The sequence below is a fragment of the Rhinoraja longicauda genome, chromosome 6 (assembly GCF_053455715.1).
Source record: "Rhinoraja longicauda isolate Sanriku21f chromosome 6, sRhiLon1.1, whole genome shotgun sequence".
Lineage (NCBI taxonomy): Eukaryota > Metazoa > Chordata > Chondrichthyes > Rajiformes > Arhynchobatidae > Rhinoraja > Rhinoraja longicauda.
Window position 1 is genome coordinate 48,254,784 of NC_135958.1, and position 18,613 is coordinate 48,273,396.

At 44.4% G+C, this 18,613-nt stretch overlaps 1 protein-coding gene across 2 annotated transcripts in view; it reads left to right on the forward strand.

Moving 5' to 3' along the window:
• The window catches only part of elac2 (elaC ribonuclease Z 2), a 77,017-nt gene that overhangs the window by 47,887 nt on the left and 10,517 nt on the right, over nt 1–18,613 (forward strand). For both annotated transcript variants that reach the window (XM_078400935.1, XM_078400936.1), the window contains exons 18-22: nt 2,202–2,240; nt 4,899–5,008; nt 5,764–5,863; nt 14,005–14,125; nt 18,472–18,550. In XM_078400935.1, coding sequence (XP_078257061.1) covers nt 2,202–2,240; nt 4,899–5,008; nt 5,764–5,863; nt 14,005–14,125; nt 18,472–18,550 — 449 coding nt within the window. The remainder of the gene's footprint in view (nt 1–2,201; nt 2,241–4,898; nt 5,009–5,763; nt 5,864–14,004; nt 14,126–18,471; nt 18,551–18,613) is intronic.

Sequence of the window (18,613 nt, forward strand, 5' to 3'; positions counted from 1 at the left end):
ATGAGTTAAGAGATCAAGAGAGAACCTACAGGAAAATAGCAAGTGGAATGGTGTTAGTTTCAAATAAAAACTGACGGGCAAAATTAATCTGTACTTGAAATGGCAGGGACTAATGTAAAATGGCCAGCATATCTTTATGGGGTGGATCTGTCCTACTAATTTAAAATAGAGCCCAATGGATCCAAAGCAATTTGCAAAAGTGCATCTGAACTTTGTTTGGTGATTGCAAGCATAGGGTAGTGGTGGAAGATTGTTTCACAATTAGAAGACTGACTGCTGATTTACAGCAAGGGTTGGTGCTGAAAACCTTCCTGTTTGTATGATGTATATATTTGGTTATCTGATGTCAATGTTAACATTATGTTTAATGTGTTCGCACGGGACAGGAAAATTGGTGGTGATGTTGAAAGCGAAGTAGGTTGGCTTTGGCTGAAGAATAATATTGATTAGTTGGAAAGATGAGCGGTGACAATGGATATAATGCTGAAAAAAGGGAGTTGTTGTAATTTGGAAGGACTACCAAGGCTGGGATAGAGGCAATATTTGATAATGCCCTAGGAGGTTCTGAGGAACAGAGGGATCTTTGTGTCTTTGTCCAAGGAACCCTGAAGGCAGCAGAACATGTAGATAAGGTGGTTAAGAAGGTAGATGCAACACTTGCCTTCATTAGCTGGGCAGATAATACAAAGGGGTGGAGGTTATAGTCCATAAATTACATTAACTACATAGATCATTGGTTAAGCAACAGTTGGAGTACGATATGTAGCTTTGATCGCCACGCGACATCCTTGTGCAAATTAATTGAATCAAGTATGCACTTGGATATAACAAGTCAATATACATGTTGTAGGGCTACCTTCTGTTCATTATCATCGCACCTTTATGTCATTAGTACATTATATGTCCACCACAGTTCTTTGTCAAGTCTTTGTCGTGATTTGGCATGAAACTGACCAGATTCTGACTGTTTCTGAGGACTTTTTTCATCTCAATACCACAGCTGAATTATAGGCTCGGTGAGCTTGTGTCTCGGGTACAGTCCTTTCCTTTCAATCTCTCCTTGATAAATAACCACAAATTCTTCATCGGATTCAGGTCAGGCGAGTTATCAGGCCAGTCCAAGCCAACCTATCCCCTTCTGTTGGCCTTGAACTGTCCTGCTAACTCGCCTGACCTGAATCTGTAACTGATCTCTACCCAATTATATTCTTGGACAGTTTTCCTCCCTGCCCACAACTTCACCAATTTTGGTATTGTCTGCAAACTTACTGACCAAGCCCTCTACATGTGCGTCCAAGTCATGTCTACAAACGACGAAGTCGCAGTTGGTCTCGTGCATTAATTTTCTGGATCAATCCAGCATGGGGGACTTTATCAAATGCCGTGCTAAAACCCATGCATCCAACATCCACTGCCCTACCCTCATCCATCACCTTTGTCATCTCCTCAAAAAGCTCAATCAGGTAAGGCGTGCTCCACCGTGGACAAATCCATGTTATAGACAATAGACAATAGGTGCAGGAGTAGGCCATTCGGCCCTTCGAGCCAGCATCGCCATTCAATGTGATCATGGCTGATCATTCTCAATCAGTACCCCGTTCCTGCCTTCTCCCCATACCCCCGTGACTCCGCTATCCTTAAGAGCTCTATCTAGCTCTCTCTTGAATGCATTCAGAGAATTGGCCTCCACTGCCCTCTGAGGCAGAGAATTCCACAGATTTACAACTCTCTGACTGAAAATGTTTTTCCTCATCTCCGTTCTAAATGGCCTACCCCTTATTCTTAAACTGTGGCCCCTGGTTCTGGACTGCCCCAACATTTGGAACATGTTATCTGTCCTGAGTTACACCAGTCTCTTCCAAATGAAAGTAAATCCTATCCTGAACAAGTCTGAAGAAGGAACCTGACCGTCTGTGCATTCCCCTCCACTGATGTTGCCTGACTTTGCTCAGTTCCTACAGGAGTTTATTTTTTGCTCAGGATTCCAGCATTGTGTGGAACTTCCAGTAAATCCCTCTGATCTGCTGTATTAAATTCCTGCCTAGATTGGGTGGGAGCTGCGGGGATTTTACATGATACCTTCTGCCTGAGGGGACGGTGAGGGGGGTTGCATTTCAACGCTGTGGGGCATTGCATTACTGCAGTAATCAGTGCATTGTTGAAATTTACTGTTTCCATAGTAACATCTTGTTATGTTGCAGGGCTTGATAAATATATTGTTGGAACGAGGAAAGGCTTTGGTAAGTTAAACCCTATTTTCTAATGTTTGAATTTTTATTATCTAACACAGTGCTTCTTAAACTGGTGAATGGTTCCCCCAAGGGTGAATGAAATTATTTTGGGGTGAATTAAGCTAGAGGGATGAAGACTTAATTTATTCAGATATTTATATATACTTTTTCTCACAAGAATAGAATAGGACGAAAGTTACCAAAAAAACATTACAAAATTTAGTCGAGGGTGAATGAAATTTTGTGATAAAGACTCATGGGTGAATGGCACTGAAATAGTTTAAGAAGCACTGATCTAACACACATGTGCACAATTAAAGATTGCGTAAAAGAAATGTTGGGATTACTCTGAAGATCAGGCAGCACCTGCAGGGGGAAAAACAGTAAATGTTTTGGGTTGATGACATTCCAACAGAATAGTGAAAAGTAAAAGATAAAATTGGCTTGAGGATTCAAGAGTGTAGCTGAGGGGAGGATGAGGATTGCTGGAAAGATCTTTTATCAGGGGTAGGGAGAGATGCAAACACAAAGAGGTGATAAGAGAGAGTGAAACTATGTGCAAATGGACTGAATAAAGGAACAAAAGGTCAGTCTAGAAGCGTGAATGGTGAAAGGAGAACAATGACCTGAAATTCGCAATTGAAAAATTCTGAATATTGAAAACTTGGATTTGGAATGGAATGGAATACTTTATTGTCACATGTGACTAGGCACAGTGAAATTCTTTGCTTGCATAGCCAATGTACACAAGTTCCCTTTTAGGCATGCATCTCAGAATAAAAAAACATTGTATTACAAGAGTTTAGATAATAGTCATAGTGATAACAGTGTGGAAACAGGGCCTTTGGCCCATCTTGCCCACACCAGCCAACATGTCCCAGCTACACTAGTCCCACATGCCAGCATTTAGTGGTCAAAAAGGCTTTTTTTCAAATTATTTTCTCAATGGAGTTAAGTTAGGTAAGGGGGAGGTGCAGCGAGACCTGGGTGTCCTTGTACACCAGTCACTGAAAGTTGGCATGCAGGTACAGCAGGCAGTGAAGAAAGCTAATGGAATGTTGGCCTTCATAACAAGAGGATTTCAATATAGGAGTAAAGAGGTTCTTCTGCAATTGTATAGGGCCCTGGTAAGACCACACCTGGAGTATTGTGTACAGTTTTGGTCTCCTAATTTGAGGAAGGACATCCTTGTAATTGAGGCAGTGCAGCGTAGGTTCACAAGATTGATCCCTGGGATGGCAGGACTGTCATATGAGGAAAGATTGAAAAGACTAGGCTTGCATTCACTGGAGTTTAGAAGGATGAGAGGGGATCTCCTATATAATTATAAAAGGACTGGACAAGCTGGATGCAGGAAAAATGTTCCCAATGTTGGGCATCCAGAACCAGGGGCCACAGTCTTAGAATAAAGGGGAGGCCATTTAAAACTGAGGTGAGGAGAAACCTTTTCACCCAGTTGTGAATTTGTGGAATTCTCTACCACAGAGGGCAGTGGAAGCCAAATCACTGGATGAATTTAAGAGAGAGTTAGATAGAGCTCTAGGGGATAGTGGAATCAAGGGATTTGGGGAGAAGGCAGGCACGAGTTATTGATTGGGGACGATCAGCCATGATCACATGAATGGCGGTGCCTGCTCGAAGGGCCGAATGGCCTCCTACTGCACCTGTTTTCTATGTTTCTAATTTGAGATGGCACCATTTCATTTATATTTTTTCTTCGTACTAAAATCAATCATTTTACATTTGGAAATGTTCTTTGTTTATTTGAGTATCTGGATTGGTATATTTTCCCTCTGACTCAATAAATGATCCCTCATCATTTGCGACACGTTGCCACAGCAGTAGAGTTGCTGCCTTACAGCGCTTGCAGCATCGAAGACCCGGGTTCAATCCCAACTACGGGTGCTGTCTGTACAGAGTTTCTACCTTCTCCCCGTGACCTGCGTGGGTTTTCTCTGAGATCTTCGGTTTCCTCCCACACTCGAAAGACGTACAGGTCTGTAGGTTAATTGGATTGGTATAAGTGTAAATTGTCCCTTGTGTGTGTTTCGGATAGTGTTAATGTGCGGGGATCGCTAGTCGGTTCTGGACCCGGTGGGCCGAAGGGCCTGTTTCCGTGCTGTATCTCAAAACTCGACTAAACTATTGGTGTAGGAAAGAACGGCAGATGCTGGTTTAAATCAAAGATCGATTCAAAAAGCTGGAGTAATACAACGGGCCGGGCAACATCTCTGTCCAAGATGCTCCGCTGGGGACCTGAGGACCAGGGAAAGCACTCGGCTTAGCCAACCTGAACCAAAACCAACACAACCCAAACATAGCATGTGTAGGTAGGCTTGGGTTAGGTAGCCATGCTTTACATTGGTAAACTGAAAGTATTTCCTGTACTCCCAAGTTTGTGTTACTATTATGCCTTGAATGACCAATGACCAAGGTCCCAGTACTGAGCCTCTGTATGTTTCATCTCATTCCAAGAATAGCTGTTGACAATTGGGCTCAAGGGACTGCAGATAATTGCAGCATCTGCTGTTCCTTGTGTCTTCACCCAACTTTCTGTCCCTTGTTCCATTATGTTGCTGCCAACCTTTAATATTGACAGCTTACATCGATACATTGCTGTTTTGTTTTGATCCCTTGTTGACAGGAGTTAATGTGTTCTGTTTCCAGGCTGCCCTGGGTGAGGCCTTCAGCCCGGTTACACTTGTGGCTCCAGCACACATCATGAACTGGTTGAAACAGTACCACAGTCATTGCCAGAAGATCCTGCGCCATATCAAGTGAGTCTGCATTTGGAGGATTGGCTTGTTTACTGAGCTCTGTTTTTTACGTGTAGAAGTTGAAAGGAGCAATGTCCCTGGAATTGTTAAGTCCAAAGGAAATCAGGGGAACTGCTTCCATGCACGGTAGAGTTACTGCCTTACAGTGCTTGCAGCGGCAGAGACCTGGGTTCGATCCCGACTACGGGCGCTGTCTGTAGGGGGTTTGTACGTTCTCCCCGTGACCGCGTGGGTTTTCCCTGAGATCTTCGGTTTCCTCCCACACTCCAAAGATGTACAGGTTTGTAGGTTAATTGGCTTGGTACAAGTGTAAATTATCCTTAGTGTGTGTAGGATAGTGTTAATATGTGGGGATCGCTGGCTCTCTGGGCCGAAGGGCCTGTTTCCGCGCTGTATCTCTAAACTAAACTGAACTAAGCCCAATAAAATACTTAAATCCACTGCAGACCATTCAAAGACTGAACTTTATTCCTGGAAGAGTAAATTAAATCTTCAGTTTCTCTCCACAAAAGTCTGTCGACAGAGTTTAATGAAATGTTCAAGGATGAGGTGACTTAATTATTGGATGGTATGGGTGTTGAGGATGTGGAGCGATGATGGTAATGGGAAGTGTGGTAATGAGGGACAATGACATGAAAAGCGGGCTCATGAGGCCAAAGTCTGGGGAATTTGACATTGGATCTCGAGGGGTCTTGTTCGGGGCTGTTCTGTCACTGGACTGTACTTGGCAACCAGGTGAACCTTTGTGTTTTCAGTCTCATTCCTGCATGGCATCTTGTAGAAGGTACCGAAGTTACCAAGTTCAACACTCAGGACTTGATCCACTCTTTGTTAAAGCAGCTTGAACTGGAAAAGGTAAAGGAGCATTTCATCATGTCAATCTGTTGACTGCCTTAAGTGTTAGTTTTTTTACCAAAGAGAATTGGAGTATCCTGCAGGGTACAGACCCTGTTTGACTGTTGTCCCGTTGTATTTCTCCTGAGTTGTGCTGGAACGGGAGGCATTCCTGAAGGTTAAAATGGTCTTCGTTAGCACCAAGTGGACAACAGTGAATTGGTATCATTTTTTGGGGTCCACACAATTTTCTTTTCAAATTCCGTAATTCGAAAGAAAATTGGTTGGAATTCTGCGTTGTTGCTCAGACTAATTTAATACACACAGAGTGAGTGGTCAGTCGTTTGTCCCATAATGATGCAAGAAAATTCCCCCCATTAATTCCCTCTAATATCATCTTTGCAAAGAAAACCGAGTTTAGTGAAAGAATTACTTGTAACTTTCTAATCTGAGCAAAGTATTTGGTGCTTCATGAAGCCCTGGGCTTTAGAATCTGCAACTGAGAATACTTGTTGCTTGTACATTGGTAATATCTTGGGCGAAGATCTTGTGTCTCATTTGGCTGCTGAACTCTGTATGAAGAATTCAGTTTACTTTGGTCGGCACGGTGGCACAGCGGTAGAGTTGCTGCCTTACAGCGAATGCAGCGCCAGAGACCCGGATTCAATCCCAACTACAGGTGCTGTCTGTACGGAGTTTGTACGTTCTCTCCGTGACCTGCGTGGGTTTTTTCCGAGATCTTTGGTTTCCGCCCAACCTCCAAAGACGTATAGGTTTGTAGGTTAATTGATTGGGTAAATGTTAAAAAAATTGTCCCTAGTGGGTGTAGGATAGTGTTAAATGTGCAGGAGTCGCTGGGCGGCGCGGACCCGGTGGGCCGAAAGGGCCAGTTTCCGCGCTGTATCTCTAAACTAAACTAAACTCATCTGTTGCGTCAAGCAGATGCTTGCAAGTCAGCATCGATAATATGTAAAACTATGATTGCTGAGTAATTGCACAATTTTTTATCAAAAAATATGTTATAAAAATAAAAGGCTTAACTAAAAGGCATAATTGAAAATTTACAGAATTTTAATACGTTTGAGTAGTTCAGGGGAGAAGTTACAGTGAGAGTTGCTGCCTTACAGCGCCAGAGACCTGCGTTTGATCCTGACCACAGGTGCTGTCTGTACGGAGTTTGTACGTTCTGCCCTTTACCATGTGGAATTTCCCCAGGTGCTCAGGTTTCATCCCACACTCCAAAGACGTAGAGGTTTGTAGATTAATTGGCTTGGTCCCCAGTGTGTGTTAATGTGCGGGGATTGCTGGTCGGTGTGGACTCAGGGTCGAAGGGCCTATTTCTGTGCAGTATCTCTAAACTAAGCTAAAAGGAGGAAGGAAAGAGGAAGGGAGGCACGTACTGCCCAAGCCAGTGGCGGGAGACCGGGCACTGAATAGTGCAAGGTTTTTGATCAAAGAGGATTAGTTTAGTTTTGTTTAGAGATACAATGCAGAAACAGGCCCTTCGGCCAACCACGTCGACCAGCGATCCCCACGCATTAACACTATCCTACACACACTAGGGACAATTTTTACATTTACCAAGCCAATTAACCTACAAACCTGTATGTCTTTGGAGTGTGGGAGGAAACCGAAGATCTCGGAGAAAACCCACGCAGGTCACGGGGAGAACGTACAAACTCCGTACTAGACAGGACCCGTAGTCTGGATGGAACCCGGGTCTCAGGCGCTGCATTCGCTGTAAGGCAGCAACTCTACCGCTGTGCCACCTTGCCGCCCTGGAGCTGAACCTGGACACTGCTTTCCTGCCACCTTGTTGCAATCTTGGCCTTTCCCCTCCCTCCCTGCCCCATCATTCACAAGTGCTCTGAGAATTGGAGCTGAGGTCTTTTAACAAATAATCCTGGCGTGTCAGGCTCGAGTTGATGCTGGCTTCGCTCAAGCATGGAGGTCCGTACACTCTGACATGGGGCTGTGTGGCAGGTCCATTGGCAACATTTGGAGTTAAATTAATCTCACATTGCTGATCGAAAGGACGCAAACAAAAAATACAGCTATCACTGAATTGATGTGAATGGCGAGATAAGGTCATAAGGAATAGGAGTAGAATTAGGTCATTCAATTCTACTCCGTCATTCAATCATGGCTGATCTATCTCTCCCTCCTCACCCCATTCTCCTGCCTTCTTCTCCCCATAACCTCTGACACCTGCACTAATCAAGAATCTATCTATCTCTGCCTTAAAAATATCCACTGACTTGTCCTCCACAGCCTTCTGTGGCGATGAATTCCACAGATTCACCACCCTCTGAGTAAAGAAATTTCTCCTCATCTCCTCCCAAAAAGAACGTCCTTTAATTCTGAGTCAATGACCTCTAGTCCTGGACTCTCCCACTAGTGTAAAAATCCTCTCCACATCCACTCTATCCAAGCCTTTCACTATTCTGTATGTTTCAATGAGGCCCCCCCCCCCCTCATTCTTCTAAACTCCAGCGAGTACAGGCCTAGTGCCGTCAAACGCTCATCATAGGTTAACCTACTCATTGCTGGGATCATTCTTGTAAACCTCCTCTGGACCCTCTTCAGAACCAGCACATCCTTCCCCAGATATTCCCCCGATGCCCAAAATTGCTCACAATATTCCAAATGCAGCCTCACCAACCAACGCCTTGTAGAACCTCAGCATTGCTTCCCTGTTTTTGTATACAAGCCCTCTTGAAATAAATGCTAGCTTTGAGTTTGCAATAAAACTCCTGAAAATAAATCAAAAAGCATTGAGAGAGCAAATGAAGGAACTTGCAACAAGCTTGAAATTGCAGTTAAAATGAGAAAGGGAAGTGCCAATGTGAACAAAACCAAATAGCTGAGATCCCACCAGAACATCAACACCAAGAGAGGGATTTTTTCATTAATTTAACACTTTGGTCGTTAGTCCATTTCCTTTCTTCCCCTCCCAAATCTCTACACACACAATAACTACCGAGTGACCCACTTGCAGTCTTCTTCACTCCTGGGTGTTCGAACCAGACAATATGCTCTCTACTGTACACCCGTAGAAATTCAAAGTATTTCTTGACAGACCGAATCGCCACAATTTTCTAAGGAAGTGGAGGAGTTTTTAAACCAAATCCTAAACACTACAGGCTCAAGCTACATAACCTTCCCTTACAGGAGTGCATTTCACCCTGAGAACTAAGCTAATCGATCTAATTTGAGTGACGCGCTGCCATGAACAAAAGATTCAGGTTTAAGTTCATTATTGTCACATCTACCGAGGAATGTGAAACGCCTTGTGTATAACAGTGTAACAGTATAACAGAGCTTTATTTGTCGTTCGGTACTGAAGTACCGAAGGAAACTACATAGCAGTCATAGAAAAAAAGAACACAAGACACAATATCCTGGCGGGGAGATTTGCTAAAATAACTGCGGAGACTTTAAACTAGTACGGTTGGGGGGAGGGACTCAAACACAGATAGCTAATAGGCAGTGTGTGAGGCAGGAGGCAGAAAAGGGAAACACTCAGACCCAATATGTAGGAGAGAAAGAAGGGAAAAGAAATAAACTGAGAATAAAAAATGATGGGTCCCTTAAATGTGTATATTTTAATGCTAGGAGCATTGTAAGAAAGGTGGATGAGCTTAGAGCCTGGATTGACATCTGGAAGTATGATGTTGTGGCGATCAGTGAAACATGGTTGCAGGAGGGTTGCGATTGGCAATTAAATATTCCAGGATTTCATTGTTTCAGATGTGATAGAATCGGAGGGGCAAGAGGTGGGGGTGTTGCATTGCTTGTCAGGGGGGATATCACAGCAGTGCTTTGGCAGGACAGACTAGAAGGCTCGATTAAGGAGGCTGTTTGGGTGGAACTCAGAAATGAGAAAGGTTTAGCAACACTTATAGGGGTGTATTATAGACCGCCAAATAGGGAACGAGAATTGGAAGAGCAAATATGTAAGGAGATAGCAGATATTAGTAGTAAGCACAGAGTGGTGATTGTGGGTGATTTCAATTTTCCGTATATAGACTGGGAATCACATTCTGTTAAAGGGCTGGATGGTTTGGAGTTTGTAAAATGTGTGCAGGATAGTTTTTTGCAGCAATACGTAGAGGTGCCTACCAGAGAAGGGGCAGTGTTGGACCTCCTGTTAGGAAATGAGATGGGTCAGGTGACGGAGGTATGTGTTGAGGAGCACTTTGGGTCTAGTGATCATAATGCCATTAGTTTCAATATCATTATGGAGAAGGTCAAATCTGGACCAAGGGTTGAGATTTTGGATTGGAGAAAGGCTAATTTTGAGGAGATGAGAAAGGATTTAAAAGGAGTGAAATGGAAATTGTTGTTTTATGAAAAGGATATAATAGAGAAATGGAGGATATTTAAAGGTGAAATTTTGAGAGTAGAGTCTTTATGTCCCTGTTCGGTGGAAAGGAAAGAATAATAATTTGAAAGAGCCGTGGTTTTCCAGGGAAATTGGACACTTGGTTCGGAAAAAGAGGGAGATATACAATAAATATAAGCGGCAGGGAGTAAATGAGGTTCTTGAGGAATATAAAGAATGTAAAAGGAATCTTAAAAAGGAAATTAGAAAAGCGAAAAAAAGATATGAGGCTGCTTTGGCAAGTAATGTAAAAGTAAACCCCAAGGGGTTCTACAGATATGTCAATAGCAAAAGGATAGTGAGGGATAAAATTGGTCCATTAGAGAGTCAGAGTGGACAGCTATGTGCTGAGTCGGAAGAAATGGGGGAGATATTAAACAATTTCTTTTCTTCGGTATTTACCGAGGAGAAGGATATTGAATTATGTGAGGTAAGCGAAACAAGTAGAGTAGTGATGGAAATTAGGAGGATTAAAGAAGAGGAGGTACGGACACTTTTGAAGAATATAAAAGTGGATAAGTCTCCAGGTCCTGATAGGATATTCCCTAGGACATTGAGGGAAGTTAGTGCAGAAATAGCAGGGGCCATGACGGAAATATTTCAAACGTCATTAGAAGCAGGGATGGTGCCGGAAGATTGGCGCATTGCGCATGTTGTGCCTTTGTTTAAAAAAGGTTCTAAAAGTAAACCTAGCAATTATAGACCTATTAGTTTGACGTCTGTGGTGGGAAAATTAATGGAAAAGATACTTAGGGACAATATATATAATTATTTGGATAATCAAGGCCTGATTAGAAACAGTCAACATGGATTTGTGCCTGGAAGGTCATGTTTGACTAATCTTCTTGAATTTTTTGAAGAGGTTACCAGGGAAATTGATAAGGGCAAGGCTGTGGATGTTGTCTATATGGACTTCAGTAAGGCATTTGACAAGGTTCCACATGGAAGGTTGATTAAGAAGGTTAAATCGTTGGGTATTAATAGTGAGGTTGCAAGATGGATTCAACAATGGCTGAATGGGAGATACCAGAGGGTAACGGTTGACAATTGTATGTCAGGTTGGAGGCCAGTGTCTAGTGGAGTGCCCCAAGGATCTGTGTTGGGTCCACTGTTGTTTGTCATTTACATTAATGATCTGGATGATGGTGTGGCAAATTGGATTAGTAAATATGCAGATGATACTAAGATAGGTGGAGTAGTTGATAGTGAGGTAGATTTTCAAAGTCTACAGAGAGACTTGGGCCTTTTGGAAGGGTGGGCTGAAAGATGGCAGATGGAGTTTAATGCTGATAAGTGTGAGGTGCTGCATTTTGGTAGGACAAATCAAAATAGGACGTACAGGGTAAATGGTAGGGAATTGAGGAATGCAGTGGAACAGAGGGATCTGGGAATAACTGCATTGTTCCCTGAAGGTGGAATCTCATGTGGATAGGGTGGTGAAGAAGGCGTTTGGTATGCTTGCCTTTATAAATCAGAGCATCGAGTATAGAAGTTGGGATGTAATGTTGAAATTGTACAGGGCATTGGTGAGGCCAAATCTGGAGTATGGTGTGCAGTTCTGGTCGCCAAATTATAGGAAGGATGTCGACAAAATGGAGAGGGTACAGAGGAGATTTACTAGAATGTTGCCTGGGTTTCAGCACTTAGGCTACAGAGAGAGGTTGAACAGGTTGGGTCTTTATTCTTTGGAGCGTAGAAGGTTGAGGGGGGACTTGATAGAGGTTTTTTAAATTTTGAGAGGGACGGACAGAGTTGACGTGGGTAGGCTTTTCCCTTTGAGAGTGGGGAAGATTCCAACAAGGGGACATAGCTTCAGAATTGAGGGACAAAGGTTTAGGGGTAACATGAGGGGGAACTTCTTTACTCAGAGGGTTGTGGCTGTATGGAATGGGCTTCCGGTGGAAGTGGTGGAGGCTGGCTCGATTTTATTATTTAAGAGTAAATTGGATAGGTATATGGATAAGAGGGGATTAGAGGGTTATGGTCTGAGTGCAGGTAGATGAGACTAGGTCAGGGAGAATGGTCGGCGTGGACTGGTAGGGCCGGACAGGCCTGTTTCCATGCTGTAGTTGTTATATGTTATATGTTATAGCCCCAACACAAACGTCCATCACAGTGACTCCAAACACCCCCTCACTGTGATGGAGGCAACAAAACTTCCACTCTCTTCCCCACGCCCACGGACAGACAGCTCGTCCCCGACCGACCCGCACAGTCCCCGCAAGGGGATGGAAGTCCCCCCGGCCGAATCGCACCGGGCGCTGAAACGTCTCGCGGCCGAGCCGGGCGATGAAAGGCCCCGCGACCAAGCCTTGCGCAGCTAAGTCCCGTGGTCGAGCCGCACCAGCGATGTAAAGTTCCGCAGCCGAGCCGCACCGGGCGATGTTAAGTCCCGTAGCCGAGCCGCACCGGGCGATGTAAAGTCCCGTGGTCGAGCCGCACCAGCGATGTAAAGTCCCGCAGCCGAGCCGCACCGGGCGATGTAAAGTCCCGCAGCCGAGCCGCACCGGGCGATGTAAAGTCCCGCAGCCGAGCCGCACCGGGCGATGTTAAGTCCCGCAGCCGAGCCGCACCAGCAATGAAAAGTCCCGTGGTCGAGCTGCACCGGGCGATGTTAGGCCCCGCAGCCGAGCCGCACCCCGCGCCGTGAGGAAGAGAAAAGTTTCCCCCACCCACACCACCACCCCCCACACATACACAACCAAAAAAAACACAAAAACCATCCCAACACCGACACACAACCAAAAAAAAAGGAAAAAAGACGAACAGACTGCTAGCGAGCCGCTGCCGTTAGGCGCCGCCACTTCCGCTTTTTTTGCATGCTATCCAAACAGATCCGATATACTATACATAAATACAATCAAGTCAAACTCCAGTACAATGAATAGAGTAATGGGGAAAATACAGAGTGTACAATATAGTTCTCAGCATTGTAGCGCATTGATTCCCTCGCCAAAGTCCAATGTCCTCAATAGGGTAGAGTTTGATCGAAAGCTTATGGAAAGACCATAGAGAAGCCTGATAACAGAGGGGAAGAAGCTGTTCCTGAGTCTGGTGATGTGCACTTTTAAGCTTCTGCATCTTCTGCCTGACAGGAGCAGGAAAAAGGAATGGCCAAGTCTTTGATTCTCCAAGACAGCGTGAAGTGTACATGGAGTCAATGGTGGACTGTGTGATGGGCTTGGCGACATCTACTGCTCTCTGCAAACTTTGCACCCTCTCTGCAAGAGGGTGTTATTACGATTTTTTTTTTTAAATCACCTATTAGCTTGAAAATTTAAAGTCACACCAGGGCGATGCAGGTTTTGTATTGAAGCAACAGTCACTATAGCTGGAGTTTGCATTAGACGACATACAATACCAGTGTAAATGTGGGGTCACTAGTGTGGGGTATTGTTTTGGCTGAACAGAGGGAAATAATTAGGATTCTGCTTGAAAATAGAAAATAAGGTTGGTGAAGACAATAGGTGCAGGAGTAGGCCATTCAGCCCTTCGAGCCAGCACCGCTATTCAATGTGATCATGGCTGATCATCCACAATCAGTACCCCGTTCCTGCCTTCTCCCCATATCCCTTGAATCTGCTACCTTGAAGAGCTCTATCTAACTCGCTCTTGAAAGCATCCAGAGAATTGTCCTCCATTGCCTTCTGAGGCAGAGAATTCCACAGATTCACAACTCTCTGAGTGAAATTGGATGTTTTTTATTTTTGGCATCTGCAACAGTGCGTTTTGGATACTAACATTGTGCTATTTTCTTCTATCTACTTGTTTCTCTCAGTTTCAGACCTGCGTGGTGCGTCACTGCAGAAATGCCTTCGGTTGCATCCTACAGCACAATTCAGGCTGGAAAATTGTATACTCAGGAGATACCATGCCTTGTACAAACCTCATTCTGACAGGTGAGTGAACTTGAGAATGCAATGAACAAGCATTGTTCTACTCCAAGTGGGATTAGAACATCGAATCTGAACTAGGACTCCAACCCGAAATGTCATCTGTCCATTTCCCTTTACAGATTCTGCCTGGCCCGCTGAGTTCCTCCAGCACTATTTTTTTGCTGAGGATTCCAGCATCTGCAGTTTCTTGAGTCTCTGTTCTAAATTCTCTACAGTTATAAGGAACAGGAGTAGGCTATTTAATAATCCCTTAATAATCTTATATGTTTTGATAAGATCCCCTCTCATCCTTCTAAATTCCAGTGTATACAAGCCTAGTCGCTCCAGTCTTTCAACTTCCGACAGTCCCGCCACTCCAGGGGATCACAACAGCTCCCTAAACTCCACTCACCAAAATTGATCTTTATCCATGTTATTCTTGCATCTATCTAAGATTGCATCTATCTAAGATGTTCAAGAGATTGTTGACAAGAGATTGTTCCATTTCTTAGACTCTGTGGCCATTTCAGAGACATGGTTACACGCCAGTAAAACCAACATTTTCTAGCACCTTAACTTTTAGAAACATGGGCAAAATGGAAAAGGAGATTTAATCCAAATATATGGCTGCAGACACCAGGAATAACATGGTCTTTCAGTGTTCTTTGGAACATTGCTTTCAGGGGATGGTAGAAATTGGTCTAAGATCAAAGTTCAAAGATCAGAGAATTACTGAATTCTATCAGGCGATTTGGGTGAATCATGAATGAAAGTGGATTGCTTGAAAAACTAAATGTCAAAGCCACTGCTCTAGAATATGTATATGTATATGTCAATAATAATGTAATAATGAGGATAATGCAAGGACTGTACATGGACTGGTTAGATCACATTACAGGTGCTCCCCGACTAACAATGCTTCGACATACGATATTTCAACTTTACAGAGGTGCAAACGCTAGGCGACCCATAGCTTGCTTCCGGCCACGTGATCAGGTGTATTTAAATGCATTTCGACGTGCGATATTTTTGGTTTCCAGTGGGTTTATCGGAACGTAACCCCGTCGTAAGTTGAGGGGCACCTGTAGTATCATTAGCTTGGAGGATGCATTAGTGGAAACTAATCAGGAGAATTTTCAAGGACAACATGTTGAGCAGCCAGATGGAGCATCTGCTGTTTCTGATGCCTTGAACACAGTAAATAAATGTTGTATTAAGGGATCTTCTGGAAAAAGTGGTCAAGAAAATGGTAGAACCTTAGGTTGTCAGTATGTAAAATCAGAAAAAGATTAGCTGCAATTTACATTCTGAGAGTCTAGGTCAAGAGAAATTATAATGGGCAATTAATGAGTGGGAGAGATGATAAACGCTTTGCTATGACTTAGAATTACTGACGTGTCATGAATTATTGTAAAAACTTGAGGATAAATTAATACGAAGTAAAGATTGGTTAAGGGACAGAAGACAAGAGGTTAGCAATTATTTTAGTTTAGTTTTCGTTAAGTTTAATTTAAAACTCCAGCTTGGAAACAAGCCTTTCAGACCACCAAGTGTACTCTGACTCTTGATCACTAGTTCTATGTTATCTCGCTTTCTCATCCACTCCCTAGGCATTAGGGGTAATTATTTTACAGAAGGTAATTAAGCTACAAACCCACACTTCTTTGGGATGTGGGAGGAAACCCCGAGCACCCAAAGGAAACTCATACAGTCGCAGGAAGAATTTGCAAACTCCACACAGACAGCATCCGAGGTCAGAATTGAACCTGGGTCTCTGGTGCTTGGAGGCAGCAGCTCCATCAGCTACGCCATAGTGCTGCCCTAATTATTAGGGTCATATTAGAAAGCCCAGTGTTACTGGTACCGGCAAGGATAATTTCTTTGGAAATTATATTCTGAAGAAGGGTCTCGACCCGAAACGTCACCCATTCCTTCTCTCCAGAGATGCTGCCTGTTCCACTAAAAAAAACCTAAAGAAATGCTTGTTCTGCACGCTGTCAGTAAATCATATCATACGTTGATACAGTCGATCCTCTTCTGAAGGACACGCAGAGAGTCGTGACGTTCTGCCGCCACCTTGCAACATCCAAGTCTTAAATGTCCAATCTGGGTCTAAGAAGACGTGCGATTCTTGTGTATCGCACTCTAAGGCACGGTGTCTTGGCGGCACTGGATCAGTGATGTAGGTGTCGGCCTTGCCCAGCGGGATACCGTCGGCTCCTCCCACCACCGCACTGTGAGGCTGTGGCAGGCTGTGCTCATCCACTCACTCACACACTCACGCTCACTCACTCACACACTCACTCACACACTCACTCACTCACTCACTCACTCACTCACTCACTCACACACTCACTCACACACTCACTCACTCACTCACACACTCACACACTCACCCACCCACTCACTCACTCACACACTCACTCACACACTCACCCACCCACTCACTCACTCACTCAGTGCTGCAGGGCCTCGCCTGATCAAGGAGGAATATCCTAAATGTGTCCTGCTCCTTTTAGTACAGATGCTCCTCGACTTACGACGCTTCGACTTACGATATTTTGACTTTACGATGGTGCAAAAGCATTAGTAGAAAACGTATTTTGAATTTTGATCTTTTCCTGGGCTTTTCCCGGATTGGCAGACCTGTCCGCCCCGTTATCTCCTCAGCCCGGCCACAGGATCAACGTCTACCTGCCGCCGTGGCTGCAACAGCGTTACTCAAACGGCCTCCTGGGGGCATGCGCCGGCCGGTCAGCGAGGAGGCTTCTGGCAGCATTAAATGCATTTCCCACTTACGATATTTTCGGTTTACGATGGGTTTATCAGAACGTAACCCCATCATAAGGTGAGGGGCGACTGTAGTTACAGGGCTCTGATTAGCATCTGCTGAAGTTCAATGATGCTCTTACAGTGGTAGGGCCCAGACATGAGAGCCCGCTGAGCTTCCGAGCCTTGATGATGGGGAGCTTGGTCTGGAAGAGAACATTAACTATCCAGCTCATGGATTTGGACCTTTTTGGTGGAATTAACCTTGGCGATGAAAGATGCACTGCAATGTAGTAACGTGTAACATTATCCCCTGGGAGAGGAAGAATGGAAAATCAGAATAATTCCTGATAGTGAGAGGCCTGTATTTGTTGCTGAGTGGATGAATGCACTGCACTGCACTTGTGCTTACATCACAGAATGTTGCACATAAAAGTGATTAACACACAGCTGCAACAAGTAATTAAACAAGCAAGGCAGGTCATCTACACATGTTGTAAGTAGATATGAGAGAATTAAATAAAAACAATTCTGGTTAAAGTGCACAGTGTTTGTCTCCTTGGCTAAGGATGGATATACTTGCTCTGAAGAGAAAGCAACATGATCGATTGGCTTAGTTCTCAGGGTGAAATGCACTCCTGTAAGGAAAGGTTGTGTAGCTTGAGCCTGTAGTGTGTAGGATTTGGTTTAAAAAGGCCTCCACTTCCTTACAAAATTGTGGAGATTCGGTCTGTCAAGGAATACTTTCTTGAATTTCTACGGGCACCGACATCACGGGCACCGACATAACGGCACTGACATCACGGGTAATGACATCACTGACATCACCACTGTCGAGGGGATCTGCAGCAGTCGCTGCCTCAAAAAGGGCAGCCATCATCAAAGACCCACACCCCCCTGGCCACACTCTCATTTCACTCTTACCATTGGGAAGAAGGTGCAGGGGCCTGAAAACTGTAATGTCCAGGTTCAGGGGCAGCTTCCTCCCTACAACCATCAGACTATTAAACGTTACAGCTTCCAAATAAGCTCAGAGTTCGATCCCGACTGCGGGTGCCGTTTGTACGGAGTTTCTACCTTCTCCCTGAGACCACGTGGGTTTTCTCCGAGACCTTGGGTTTCCTCCCACACACCAAAGACGTGCGGGTTTGTAGGTTAATTAGGTTGGTATAGATGCACATTTGTCCCCAGTGTGTTAATGCGCGGGGATCGCTGGTCAGTGTGGGCTTGGTGGGCCGAAGGGCCTGTTTCCGCGCTGTATCTCTAAATTAAACTAAACTGAACTAGTTCCGTGTGCTTTCACAAGTAGTGTTGTTGGAGCTTTCTGTACTTTGTCCAGGAGCCAGCCTCCAGTGAGGTTGTTGGCAGGGTGTGGCTCAGTCCATGTAGCTGGGGTGGCAGGCAGTTGCTTTCGGTGGTGCTCCAGTCTTCATTCTCAGGAGCCGACGATCTGCTCAATGACGCATTTCGAATGACTGGAATTTTGGCAAACTACTGTCAAATGGTGAACTGCATTTGCACGAACTAATGGAATACAAATATATCTTTAGATTTAAAGGGCAGCGCTGATTCCCACTTGAATTGTCTTTTTTACTGAACAGGGCAGAATGCAAATCTGTTGATTCACGAGGCCACACTGGAAGATGGACTTGAGGAAGAAGCTATTGAGAAAACGCACAGGTAATGACCAAACTCTGATGCTACTTTATCTTTTAATCTATAAAATCCTCAAAATCTAGCAAA